The sequence below is a fragment of the Anolis carolinensis genome, chromosome 1 (genome assembly GCF_035594765.1).
Source record: "Anolis carolinensis isolate JA03-04 chromosome 1, rAnoCar3.1.pri, whole genome shotgun sequence".
NCBI classification, from domain to species: Eukaryota; Metazoa; Chordata; class Lepidosauria; order Squamata; family Dactyloidae; genus Anolis; species Anolis carolinensis.
Genome location: NC_085841.1, coordinates 61,137,398 through 61,151,460, shown reverse-complemented (window position 1 = coordinate 61,151,460; position 14,063 = coordinate 61,137,398). Strand labels below are relative to the sequence as shown.

The 14,063-nt window shown below is 47.0% G+C and overlaps 1 protein-coding gene across 1 annotated transcript; it reads right to left on the bottom strand.

Moving 5' to 3' along the window:
* Window positions 1-1,432: 1,432 nt before the first annotated feature.
* irf2bp2 (interferon regulatory factor 2 binding protein 2) lies at window positions 1,433-9,198 on the bottom strand. Its single transcript, XM_008124161.3, has 2 exons — window positions 7,839-9,198; window positions 1,433-5,059 (listed from the first exon to the last, which is right to left on the bottom strand). The coding sequence occupies exons 1-2, from the start codon at window positions 8,863-8,865 to the stop codon at window positions 4,353-4,355; spliced, it is 1,734 nt and encodes a 577-aa protein (XP_008122368.3). The 5' UTR covers window positions 8,866-9,198; the 3' UTR covers window positions 1,433-4,352.
* Window positions 9,199-14,063: the final 4,865 nt, after the last annotated feature.

The window sequence follows — 14,063 nt, the reverse complement described above, 5'->3', positions numbered from 1 at the left end:
TCTGGGGGCTCCAACTTACACCTGAGCATATTATTTTTGTAATTGGTTTTGGGTCATCTGAGGATTTAACACCAATGTCTGCAAATATTCTTTGTAGCAATTATGACATTTTTAATCAACTGGAGACTAGGGCCCCTTCCACACAGTTGTATAGAATCCATATTGAACTGGATTATATGTCAATGTGGACTCAGATAATCCAGTTCAAAGCAGATATTATGGATTATCTGCCTTGATATTCTGGATTATATGGCTATGTGGAAGAGCCCTAAGTCTTCTGCTTAGTCCAAAAAATAGATATGAACAATGCTAGGATCTATAGGACAAGGTTTTATTCTCAGAAGTAAGGCCCACTAGATTTGTTAAATCTTATTTTCAGGTCAATGCAATTAGGATTGCAGTTTAATAGCAATATCCTACACTTTGTTTAGCCATTAGGTTGATTGGTTTCACTGATGCTAATTAGCCGACAATATCTGTAGAATGTAGCTTTCATCCCACTGGTCATAACCTTTTGGCTAAGCCATTAAGTAATTGGGTGCACTTATTTCACTAAGAATGCCACTTTCAGTATTAAGTCAATTGCAAACCTAAACACCCTTGCTCATGAATACTTCTCACTTTGATTACATACCATTTCTAAAATTGAGCTGGTTGTATTGAAGCAAACACAACACCATCACAGATCATTTCCTGTCATTGTTTCTCGAGAAGTAAAATTTAAAATATTGGAATTTCCCACTGGACTGTGAATATCTAGATATTTGTGAATAGCATTTCCTATTTTTCATCCAACAGTAAGGCAACATCACAGATTTTTGTGCTCCAGTCCAAACTGTGTTTGAATTCCTTTTACATAAATGTAGGTCAGCTGCTTGCCATCAACCTTGTTTAGGATTCATATGAGGGCGTGCTATTTCTAATTTAAAATTCCTGCAAAGCTCCAATGTAGACTGTGAAAGGACCTGTCCTCAGAACTCTTATATCAATGGAACACTGTGCTTGTTCTTCATGGTAGTAAGGTGAGAAGGCTTTGGCCAGAATACAGAGAAAATTTCCCAGGGTCTTGTTGCCTTAGACAATCATTGGGACAACCATTGCAAATAAAACTTTTTCCTATATTTAATTTTGTCAGGTATGCTGCTTGAGTCTCTTACACAAGGATATCACTAATTTCCAGTGTTCCCTTTTGCATTTCTTTTTGTCTGAAACTCTAGATGGGCAATGTATAGTAAAAGTAGACATGGCACAAAATTGCTTCAGTCTAAAGTTACACTTTTTCTGTTCTTCCCGTAATGTTTTTTTTTTCTTTTCTAACAGAAGGATGTTTAAATAAAAAATTCCAGTTGATTTGGCTGGTGTGTACACCTCAGTAGCTGCAGTATTCATTTAAATAAAAAGGTATTAAAAAAGAGTTCACTCACAGAAAATGTTTAAGCTCCTAATTTCACTTTATTTAATGCAAAAGATAAAAAATAATAGGTAAAAATAGTAATGTGTTAGTTTAGCAACTATAAACAGTGAAAGCATAGTGCAGGTGATATTTCAATAAAAGTAAATTAAAAGTATAATGAAGGTGAGATTTCAACAATCACACTCCATTAAAACAATGTTTTGCTTTATTGCTATACAAATTATCACCATTAAAAACTTCAAAAAAGTAAAGGTGCAAAGCCTGACTTCACTGAAATGAACAACCAAGTTCACTTTATGTGCAGTGGAGTCAAAGTTTGCATTCTTATCAGAGATTAATGGTAGTACTGTTGCAGCTAAAGCACTTAAAAAGTCTTTGAAGTCAAGGAAACATATGGTAAATATATAGTGATCTATTGAGGTGATGTCATAAACTTATCAAGAAATATGGGAGGGGGGGTTATACTAAGCCCAATAGAAATGGAAAGAAATTGGAAGATTGTGACCTAGTTTGTGACATTTCTGCATGATGGATGTATAATTTGTGTTAGAACCAGTAGGTAACCTTCACAGGTCCAGGAATTTGTTGACCAGATACAGAGCTTTGAATATGTTCCAGATGGAATCACATGATATGACAAGGCCTAACCTTTCCCACTACTTAAGCTACGTTAAAGAACATACAGTGGTATTACTGGGCTACAATATATGAAGACACTTATTTTAGGATATAAGTGTAAACAAAAGGATTTTTGTTGGAGATCTAGATCAAATGCCTCTCAATACTTTGGCATGCCTGAATAGCATTAGCAGGGAAGAATTTACTGTCATTCCACCTCATTAAAAGCTCAAGTTTGAACTACATGCCAAGACACCAAACCAACCTTCCAATAATTTTTAGCAAGGATATTGTTTTTTACCTAGAATGCAAATTCTCCATACAAATTGGTATAATTCATGAGGTATTATGTCAAAGAGATTCTTAAGAACTTATTACCATCTATCAATTCAAATCCAATTTTAATAAAGTGCCTAATACATATTTCCACAGACTATAGTGGTTTCAAAGAATCCTTTACAGTTGTATATATGTGCGTTTTTTTCCTCTTTCAAACTGTCTAAACATGTGTTTACATAAGACACCAGTCTGTACTATATGTATTTCTATCATTTTAAAGAGTACTGAATTGGTTTATCATGCAAGTCTTGTTATTTAATATTACACTGATCTGTAATATGGAACACAATGCTAGTGGGTGTACTCATTAAAACACTTCAAAAAATAAAATTACTGTGCATGTGCAGTTTGGATTTTCAAATGTTATGACCATTTTAAAAGATCTACCAAAATCTATTCTGCATTAAAGAGCAGTCTGAACATTAACACTTAAGAACAGTCTGACCCAACAGCATCAGTTAAACTCAGTTGAACATTCTCTCAACATCAAAATGTATAGTGTTTTGCCACAGAAACGGGGACCATAAAACCATCGTTCTGAGAATTACTTATGACCATATGAACATTTAACACAACGGGTTGCACAGCAGTGTTGCTAACACAACTGTAAACAGCACAGAAGCACTACAGCAAGGTTTGGCTATTACTAATAACTGATGATTTATTGATTAAAAACGTGTGCTTTCTGATGCAAAACAAACAAAAGTAGAGTGATCAAAACAGTATTTTTACAAAAGAATTCGTGAAAGTAACAAAAAAGGCAAGGCATGCCTACATGAAACTGAGGTTAACGTAAATCCCAGGTTGCTCATTTAAATATGAACTGAGTTGTTTCCTGTTCAACACATGCATTATGAAATTTCAGGCAGAAATTTCCATTAATCTCTCTGCTGCCAACACATAGGCAAAACATGGAAAACCTGCACATCACCACAATGTTTTCTGCCACTACCTAGGAACGTGATGTCAGAAGCAGGAACAATAGCAACAGTACTATGCTCTAAGTGAGAAGTAAAATCAATTCACCTGCACTGCATTAAATGTTTGTTTTTTTAAATAAAAAAACTATGCCAAACCTTTCCACATGATTACGAAGGGAATGACCATGCTGAATGGGCTGAAAAGGCATGGGTCTGTTAAAAAGTATAGTTGTGTTACTCTGCCTGCATCAATGCATTGTTAGACAAAAAATAAAACTTATCACAAAAAATTTGCAGAAGCATCACATAATGGAGAAATAAATGCAGTTTTGCAATCTTACAACCAACCATATGAACTGTGATCAACTCTTGTCCTTAAGGGAGGGAAACTAACCTTCCAATCCCTAACATAATTGTGTCTCGTTTCGCATAATACTCTGAAGGCAACTTCCTTCACTTATCTGCCAGCTCTCAGATGAAAAAGCATTTTTGCAGCAACAAGGAAACTATGTTTCCAAGTGAAATGTACTTTCTGACTTGTCTTTGGAATGAACCAAGGAGGTGTTCCATGTTGTCTCTAAAACCTGTTAAGACTCCAACACAAATGAGTAAGAGCAAAAAATAAGGGGCCACAGACAGTAAGGCGATCTTTACAATGTCAGAAGATGTATTTGGCATTTTAAAAAAAGAAGGGGGAAACCAAGTGCATACAATTACAGCTAAAAGCATTTCTGATTTGCCAAGTGCTCTCTAAAAAAAAGCAGCGCCAAGTCACAGCCTACACTGAACAGTAACTGTCACCAAGGAAGCACAACAAATAATTGCTATAACCAAAACAAAAGTTTCCATAAGTACATACCTTTTTGTCTTCAAAAAATATAGAAACACAATGTATTAAAAAAAGAAATCAAAATTATACAGCCATGTTTTTATGAAGTCTACATTTCCCTTGTCTTGGAGATATATATATATATAATATATATATATAGGTATTTATAGATATTTATACAATTTGAGCAGTTTCAGGTTAAAGGTGATGTTGCAGTGAGAAACTGGAAAAGTCATGAGTCCCTCTCTTTTTTCACCTTCACATCTCCTGCAAGAATGGTTGCGATCTCACCCTGCATGAAGGCCCAGGGGACATTGGAGCCCACCAAGGGACACTTCTCCCCACTGGGGCAATACACCTCCCCGTTGGCGCCTTGCTGCTTGATGCTCTGTCTGGAGCAAGGGAAGCAAAACTTGTGGGAGGGGACGGAGGGGCACTGCACAAAGTGGGTGTCTTCCAGGCGCTCGTGACACAGAGTGCAACACAGGGGGACGCTTGCGGCCAGAGAAGAGTCCGGGAGGCTGGCCGGGTGCACGGGCTCCATCCCACCGGCATTTCCCCCTTGGCTGGGCACCTCCCTGGGCAGCCGCCTTTGGTTCATGGGGGACGGGGAGGGCGGGCTGCTGCTATTCCTTCTGGTGGTGGAGTGCACCTGGTTGGCATCTTTGGAGGCGTGGTTGCCCCCGGCATTGTCCGCAACCAAAATGAGTGCAGCCATCGGGGACTGGCCGTTCTGGACCGCCTCGGGCGGCGTGGTCCGGTTGGAATGTGGCGAGGCGGTGGGCGGTGGTGGGGACATGAAGGAGGCGGCTGCCATCGGCATCTTCATCCCTTCCGAGGAGGTTGGGAGCCACGACTGTGCCTCTCCGTTGATTTTAGGAGGCCCAGCTTCTCCTTCTGGTTCTGGGGAAGGCTTTCTTTTCCTGGCAGCCCGTGCTCCTGTACACAGACAGGAAAAAAATAAAGAGAGGTGATAAAGCTGAAAACATACCTTTGCTCAACAGCTTACAATGAGGAGGAGGTAGATGGTAATATTACAATTATACCTCTGATTAATAGCTACCATCCATATTTGTGACCTATTCGTCCCGCCAGCTCAATAGGCATCTTGAGCAATGATCACTCTATTTTCCCCCAAGGAACTGAGAAACTGATGCTTCTGTTCGATGTTAGATGTTTTGTCTTATGTCTGATATAATAGGTTGCATTTTTATTTAATTTTAGTTGTTAAGTCATAATTTGTTTTTATATGTTGGGTTATCTATTTTCGTTATTATGGATGTATTGTTGTTGTGTTCGGGCATTTCATGTCTGCCTTTTATGTTTTGAATCCGTCCCGAGTCCCTCTGGGGAGATAGGGCAGAATATAAATAAAGTTTATTATTAGTATTCGTATAAGGTTGCAGAAATACAGGCGTGAAAAATAGGTACAGGATGGGTAGCTCAGCCCCAGTAAGCGGCTGGACACAGGCCATGTTGCTCACCAACGCAAGCGGATAAAACCAGCTTAAAAAAAACACAAAACAACCCAACAACCTGAGTGACTTCACCTTATCTGGGGCTGTGGATCAGCAGCTGCAAGGCAAGCGAACACGCCGTGCCGCCAGTGCTTACGCTACAGTACGGGATGCATCCGAAGGCACCCACACTGTACTCCCCCCCCCCCACGCGGGCCTTCGGCCAAATGGCCGCTCGCTCACTCGCTCGCTCTCTGCCTTGTAATCTTCCACTCCCTGGAAACGCATCCAGGCTCAAAGGTAGGGCAGGGCACCACATCCAATACGTGTGACCCACTTGAGAGCGGGCAACAGGCAGGGAATGGCTACGTCCAGATCAAGAGACGTCCAGAGAGAAAAGCCTGGCAACCTGTGAGGGGCCACTCCAGAGATGGCGCCCTGCTTCCCTGCCTTTTGCAAAACACCCCTGGGAACTTAAATGGTGCCCTTTCCCCAAGAATGCAGCCGGGGGCCTTGGGGGGGGGGGGGAAGGAAAGCCTCCCTCCGCCCCTGAGTCATCATCCATGTTATGTTTCCAGCCTTTGAAGCACAAACCACGCTCAAACACCAGGAAGTGGTGCTGAAATGGCGACCCCAGCTCCCTTTCCTGGAAGGGGGGGGGCTTCTTTCCATCCAAACATTGTTTTAGGCCCATGCATTTTAGTTATGTGTATGCCCTAGTACAGGCATGGTCAAACTTGGGCCCTCCCTCCAGGTGTTTTGGATTTCAACTCCCATCGATCCTAACACCCTCAGCCCCCCTTCCTTTTCCCCCTCAGCCACTTAAGCCTGAGGTTGTTAGGATTGATGGGAGTTCAAATCCAAAACACCTGGAGGGAGGGCCCAAGTTTGACCATGCCTGCCCTAGTGTGTGTTTTTAGGAAATGCAGCATGTTCAATATATAATGGCACATTCCAGCAACCTTGTGCCATACGGAGAAGCAGTTAATACCATGAATATTATTGGGAAAGAAAAGGAGAGAAGTATTCGGTAGAGAGAAAGGGACACCCCTCCTCCTCGTTCTCTCTGAGCAGAAAGCACAGATTTCCCTCCCGATTTGGTGTGTTGCAAACAACACTAAACTGGGCGGGAGAGCCAATATTCCAGAAGACAAGAGAAGAATTCAAAAACAATCTAAACAGATTAGAGAGATAATTGGCCAAAACTAATAAAATGAAGTTCAACGTGGACACATGCAAGATACTTCACCTTCGTAGGAAAAAAATGAAATGCAAAGATACAGAATGGGGGACGCCTGGCTAGACAGCAGTACATGTGAAAAAGATCTTGGAGTCCTTGTGGACAACAAGTTAAACATGAGCCAACAATGTAATGTGGTGGCCAAAACAAAGCCAATTGGATTTTGGCCTGCATCAATAGGGGAATAGCGTCTAGATCCAGGGAAGTCATGCTGCCCCTCTATTCCGCCTTGGTCAGACCACACCTGGAATCACACTGTGTCCAATTCTGAGCACCACAACTGAAGGGAGATGTTGACAAGCTGGAAAGTGTCCAGAGGAGGGCAACTAAAATGACCAAGGGTCTGGAGAACAAGCCCTATGAGGAGCGGCTTAAAGAGCTGGGCATGTTTAGCTTGCAGAAGAAAAGGCTGACAGGAGACACGAGGGCCATGTATAACTTTGTGAGGGAAAGTCATAGAGAGGAGGGAGCAAGCTTGTTTTCTGCAACCCTGGAGTCTTGGGCTGAGGGGGAAAGGAAAGTGCCTGAGGCTGTTAGGAATGGTGGGAGTTGGGAGTCCAAAACACCTGGAGGGAGGACCCAAGTTTGCCCATGCCTGCTTTAGACTGTACTTGTGCTGCCCTGGAGACTAGGAGGCAGAACAAAGGCCTCAAACTACAGGAAAGGAGATTCCACCTGAACATCAGGAAGAATTTCCTCACTGAGAGAGCTGTTCAGCAGTGGAACTCTCTGCCCCGGAGTGTGTTGGATGCTCCTTCATTGGAGGCTTTTAAGCAGAGGCTGGATGGCCATATGACGGGGGTGCTTCGAATGCAATTTTTCTGCTTCTTGGCAGGGGGTTGGACTGGATAGCCCACGAGCCCCTTCCAACTCTAGGGTCGCCATTTCAGCACTACTTCCTGGTGCTTGCTGGAAACGTGACATGGGTGACACTGGGAGGAAGGGATGTCGAGGCTGCTAGAGCCACCTCAGCACCCCTCCCTCCCTCCCTCCCCCTTGGCCCGGTTTCTTCGCCACTCACCGGAGGCCTTGGCGCCGTTGCCCTCGTAGCCCAGCAGCCGCCCTGCTCCTCCTCCTCCTGCTGCTCCTCCGGCGGAGGCGGCTGCGGCGAGGCCGGGCTCCTTCTTGAACTTCCCCTCGTAGGGCACGGCGTGGCCGCTGTGCTGCAAGGCCAGCAGCGTGTCCCGCACCGTCTTGGGCTTCCCCAGCCATTCCTGCTCGGAGGCCCCGCCGCGGGCTTTGCCCTCGAGGGCGTCCAGGTTGTCTACGGAGCCCCGCTGTGGCGCGGAGCCCTTGTCCTTGTCGGCGTCGCCGCCCGAGGAGGAAGAGGAGGAGGAAGAGACGGAGCCGGGCCTCTTGTGCGGGGGCGCGCCTTCGCCGCCCGCCTGCGCGACCGAGACCTGCAGCGGGGCGCCGGAGATGGCAGCCAGGGAAGCGGCGGCGCGGCTGCTGAGCCCGATGGCGGCTGCGGAGGGGAGCGCGGCGCCGTTCATTAAGGGCACGAGGGTGGGGGCCACGGCGTGCGTGGTCCTCCGCGGGTTAGGGCTCTGCCGGTTCAGCTCGGGCGGCTCCTCGGGCTTGGGGAAGCCGTTGGGCACCAGGATGCCGTTCACCTGCCGCGCGCCGTACTCCGGGCCCAGACGCGGCGGGGCGCGCTCCGAGGAGGCGGCCAGGGCGTAGCGCTCGTGGGGCGAGGGCGGCGGAGGGACCCCGCGGGAGGCGGCCTCGGCGGCAGCAGCGGCGGCAGCGGCGGAGTGCATCTCCTTGGCGCTGAGCGGCGGGGGAGGCGGCGGCTTGGCGTGGGGGCCTTGCTGGGGATGCGCCCCTCCGCCGCCGCCCCGCGCCTCCTGGAAACTGTGGGCCCGCTTGAGCTGCCGCGCCGTGTCGATGACGAACTCCACCCGGTCGGCGCCCTCGTAGTTGACGCAGCCGCGGCAGACGGGTTCCGTGAAGTCCCAGATCATGGCCCACGGCATGCGGGGAAGGTCGCAGAGGTAGCACGACTGGCGGCGGGAGGCGGCCGAGACCGCCACCGCCGCGGAAGACATGGCCGGGGGAAGCAGCAGCAGCAGAGCCAGCGGCAGCGCGCGGCCTCGCCTTCCTTCTCCTCCTTTTGCAGCAGCAGCAGCAGCAGTCGCTCCTTCTCTCCTTTCCTCGGCTACTGCATCGCCCGGGCCTCGCGCTGTCGCTCGCGCTCTCCCTTCGTAGCTCGCGCTGTCGCTCTACTACCCGCCGGCTGCCCAGACGCTTCTCTCTCTCTCTCTCTCCTTTCCTCGCGCGCGCTCTCGCTCGCGCAGCTAGGGCGGGGACTCCACTCCAAGAGCCGCTGCTGGTGCGCTCTGCTCCAGTGACTCGATTCTTCGACAGTGCCCAGGGAAGGAGCGCATGCGTGCTAGGCTCTCCCTCGCCGTTTCCCCCCCTCCCCCCTCCTCCCTCCTTCCCTCTTCCTCCTCCCTGCTGCTCATTGAACTTCTGCCAAGACAACAAGGGCTGCGAGAATAACCAGCTCTAGCTCTCTCTCCGAGTCAGCACCGGGGAAGGAGGAAGGAGGAGGGAGGGAGGGGAAAGGGCTCTCTTTCTCGCGTGTGAATGGAGGCCAATGTCGGGGAACCTTCCTCGCCCTCGGTGCGGGTGCCGTGCCATGACTGGGGCGATTCCTTTTTGCATGTTTCCTCTCTCTTTTTTTTGCATGTATATGTGTGACTTCCTGTTTGGAATTCTTCAATGGCCGCTCTTTTTTTTTTTCTTTCAAAAAAACCCCACCAATCCAGGGGACCATTTTACTGATTTTCTAATTCTAATTTCAGCGTGCATTCTCCACGTTGGATGCATTAAAAAACAGAACAATCTGAATCACCCTGGTTTTAATTCCAGCCCCGATGTGGACTCTCGGGGGGGGGGGGGGGGGGGTCTGGTTTTATTTTGCGTTGGGAAACTGCCAACTGGGTTGATTTCGTTGCATTTGGAAAAAAATCCCAGCTTAATGCAACCTCCTCTCTCTCACACGCAACGATTAATAATAACCCAAAGGTGCTTTAATTCTATCTCGCCAGAGGCCAGGGGGAGATGATGGCGAGGATTATGAATGAACCTTGAGGAGGGCGGCCACTCCCTTCGCTTGCATCAGGGGCTGCTTGGCATGATAGGCATTATTTTGCGTTTAGATCCGTGTGCAGATTTACAGCCTTGCAAGGCAATCGCTTTGCGGCTGACTCCAGGCATTCCGTGTGCCTAAAATGCCTGGGGCAAATGGGGCTTTCTCTCCAGTAAGAAGAGGCTGCACAGAATCAGACAAACGGGACCTTCCCTTGGAAACAGGAACTAACCAAAAAATCTAGGTTGCTGTGAGTTTTCCGGGCTGTATGTCCATGTTCCAGAAACATTATTTTCTGACATTTCCCCACATCTATGACAGGCATCCCCAGAGGTTTTGAGGTCTGTTGGAAACTAGTCAAGTGGGGTTAAAATATCTGTGAAATGTTCAGGGTGGGAGAAATAACTCTTCTCTGCCTGAGGCAAATGTGAATGTTGCAATTGGCCAACTTGATTAGCACTGAATAGCCTGGCAGCTTCAAAGCCTGGTTGTTTCCTACTTGGGGGTATCCATTGTTGGGAGGTAAATAGCTGGCCCTAATTGTTTTATGTCTGGAATTCCCGTGTTTTCTGAGTGTTCTTTATTTACTCTCCTGGTTTTAAGAGGGTTTTTTAAAAAATACTGGTAGCCAGATTTTGTTTATTTTCATGGTTTCCTCCTTTCTGTTGAAATTGTCCACATGTTTGTGGATTTCTATGGCTTCTCTGTGTAGTCTGATATGGTGGTTGGGGTTGTTAGAGTCCAGCATTTCTGTGTTCTCAGCCATAGCAGAGCACTTGATGAACCAACCTGGACACAGCATATTATTTGAGAACACAGAAATGCTGGACCACTCCAACAACCACCATGTCAGACTACACAGAGAAGCCACTGCAATCCACAAGCATGTGGACCATTTCAACAGAAAGGAGGAAACCAGGAAAATGAACAAAATCTGGCTTTGTTGTTGTTTATTCGTTTTGTCGCTTCCAACTCGCTTCCAGTATTTAAAAAAATCCTCTAAAATCAGGACAGTAAATAAATAACACCACTCAGAAAACAGAAATTCCAGACATGAACCAATCAGAGCCAGCTAACACCTCCCAACGAAGAATTCCCCCAGGCAGGAAGCAGCCAGACTTTGAAGCTGAAAGGCTATTCAATGCTAATCATGGTGGCCAATTGCAACATTAACACTTGCCTCAGACAAGAGTTCTTTCTGGACCTTCCACAGAAATATAAACCCCACTTGACTAGTTTCCAACAACCTCACAACCTCAGAGGATGCCTGACACAGATGTGGGTGAAACGCCAGGAAAGAATGCTTCTGGAACATGGCCACACAGCCTGGAAAACTCACAGCAACCCAAACTAATTGATTATGTATAGTCTTGTAACCGAGGCAGAAGACCCCGTGCTCACAAATCCATACTATAAATCATTTACTTTAGAGCAGGCCTGGGCAAACGTGGAACTTGGGCCCTCCCCCAGGTGCTTTGGACTTCAACTCCCACCATTCCGAACAGCCTCAGGCCCCTCCCCCCCCCCCCCCTCAGCCACTTAGGGTCCGAAAAGGGCCTGAGGCTGCTAGGAATAGTGGGAGTTGGAAGTCCAAAGCACCTGGGGGAGGGCCCAAGTTTGCCCAGGCCTGCTCTAGAGAAACCCCATTAAAAGCTAAGTGCAACTGATAGTTTTGCAAACTAAAGCAAAACACCTAACGCTTATCAATGTAGAATAGGTGCACTGATAAGATTATCACAAATGTCTTCGTCATTAAGGAGATAGCCATGGTGTTTCTGGTGGAGGACCCAACCCCGGGCGGCCGTGCCCCCTTTTCTCTCCTTCCCACCCTTCCCCACGCCTTTGCCCCCTTTCCCGTTCACACGAGACGCGTGAACCAGCGGCGATCCCTCTCTCAAGAAACGCGTCACTGTCTGCGTGTGCCCCGGGGATTGCGCTGCGTAAACAAAAGCGCGAGCCGCTCCCCGAAAACTGCCGCCTAGGTCACCATTCCCACAGTACTACTACTATTATTATTATTATTGCGGCGGCGGCTGGTGCTGAGTTATGTAGGTTACAAAGAGGGGAGGGAGGGGAAGGAGGCGAGTTTCTGACGTTAGCATTTTGGTTCAAGGGCTCCTCCGGTCTGCGCATGCGCAGCCGGGGACGTGACTCTATGCCATTGGCACTCGAAGCTTTGTTAAGCGAAATGCACATTCCAGGGACGAGAGAGAGCTGCGGCCAGGCGCCGTCACAGCCTTCAAGCCACGCCCCTTTGCTGCTATTTCTGGGCGCGCAGCTCCACCTCCCTCCCAGGCTTAACTTTGACTTAAGATAGCATGGGCAGTTTTGCAGGCTACGGCAGCCGAGGCGGGTCAAACAACTGCAACAAACAAAAACAAACCAAAGAAAGCGCCTTAGCGTGTCCTCCCGCGTGCTTGGCATTGGCAATGAATCCGCGCCGCGCCTTCTTTGCAACTCTGACTCGGGAATGAAATAAAATAATAATAATAAAAAAACTTGTGTTGGTTGAGGCAGCCGTCCAGAAACCGATTTGCCTCTCCTGCAACTCTTAAGTAGCCTTTTACACCGCTTGCAGTCCTGATTTGATTAGCATTTCAATACGTAAAGGTAAAGGTTTTCCCCAATCCTCTGCGGGTAGGTTCTCATCTCCATTTCTAAGCCGAAGAGCCGGCGTTGTCCGTAGACACCTCCAAGGTCATGTGGCCGGCATGACTGCATGGAGTGCCCTTACTTTCCCGCCAGAACAGTACCTATTGATCTGCTCATGTTTGCATTTTTATTGTTGTTTATCCCCGCCCACCGTCCCCTCCTTGTACATGCCATTTATACAGCAAACTACAGAAATTACATCTGAAATATCAAATCTCAATTTTAATTTTTCCATTACACATCTCAGCACATTCTCTAAATAGTTCTTAACTGATTCTCACATCCACTTGATTATTGTAACCTTTTCAATTTTATCTATATTGTTCAATTTGCAATTTTTTATTCCAAATTTAACATATTAACTATATACCAATTCGTCAGATCTCACATTTGCATGTTTTTAAACTGCTAGGTTGGCAGAAGCTGGGGCTAATAGCGGGAGCTCACCCCACACCCCGAATTCAAACAGCTGACTTTTCGCACAGCAAGTCCAGCAGCTCAGCAGTTTAATCCGCTGCGCCATTGGGGGCAAAGCAAAATCAGGGCCAGTTAACACCCAATAAAGGCAAGAAGCAGCCAGGCCTTGAAGCTGCAAGGCTTTTCAATGTTAATCAAGGTGGCCAATTACTACATTGACATTTGCTTCAAACAGAAAAGAGTTCTTTCTCCCACACTGGACATTCCACAGATATATAAAGCCCACTTTCCTAGTTGTCCAACAGACTTCACAACCTCTGAGGATGCCTGCCATAGATGCAGGCGAAACGTCAGGAGAGAATGCTTCTGGAACATGGCCATACAGCCCGGGAAATTCACAGCAACCCAACCTTTTACACCTGACTTATTTAGCGTTTTAATAGCAAAGCACGGGTTAGGGTTGGCTGTGAACTGTTTACACGAGAGTATGCGTTGCACGAGACACGCGTTGCATTCCCACGTTTCTAAGCAACGGTTGATGGTTTTCAGAGGCATCTCAACACTGTAAATACACCTTGACACCCACTTATATTTCAGCTTGGGGCGTTTGTATGGGGAAAGAAACCATAAAAGGTAGCGAAGGGGGGGGATTGTATTGAATGCGTGTGTATTTCAAGCCCTCCCCTTTGAACTGGATCGAGCTGGTTGTGAGCTGGAAGAGCAGAGTGCAGATGCTTATCTCTGCCGCTGGATGGGCAAAGAGGGAGGGAAAGAGAAAGGAATCTTGCTGACGTTTCTGCCTCGTTGCTATTCCAAACGCAGTCATTGTTGTTTGAACAGCCTTTCCTAATGAAGCGGAAAGGAAAAGGGGGGGGGGGGGGGGAGAGAGAGAGAGAGAGAGAGAGAGAGAAGAACACCGCCCTAGATTTTAATGATCTCACTAGACATCACATGAGCAAACCTGCTTCAAAAAATAATATCACATCCCCTGGTTAACACCTTCTGTGGGTTTTTCCTCTCTCTTCTTTTTCTCTTGTCCCGCTTACATGACACAGCTGCTCCTAAGGGGATTTCCAGACTTAG

Bases quoted from the DNA above. Each gene is read 5' to 3' on its own strand.
- irf2bp2 (XM_008124161.3), bottom strand. From the start codon at position 8,865: ATGTCTTCCGCGGCGGTGGCGGTCTCGGCCGCCTCCCGCCGCCAGTCG. The intron at 5,060-7,838 runs GTGAGTGGCGAA...GTCTGTGTACAG, and splicing joins CAACGGCGCCAAGGCCTCCG to GAGCACGGGCTGCCAGGAAA.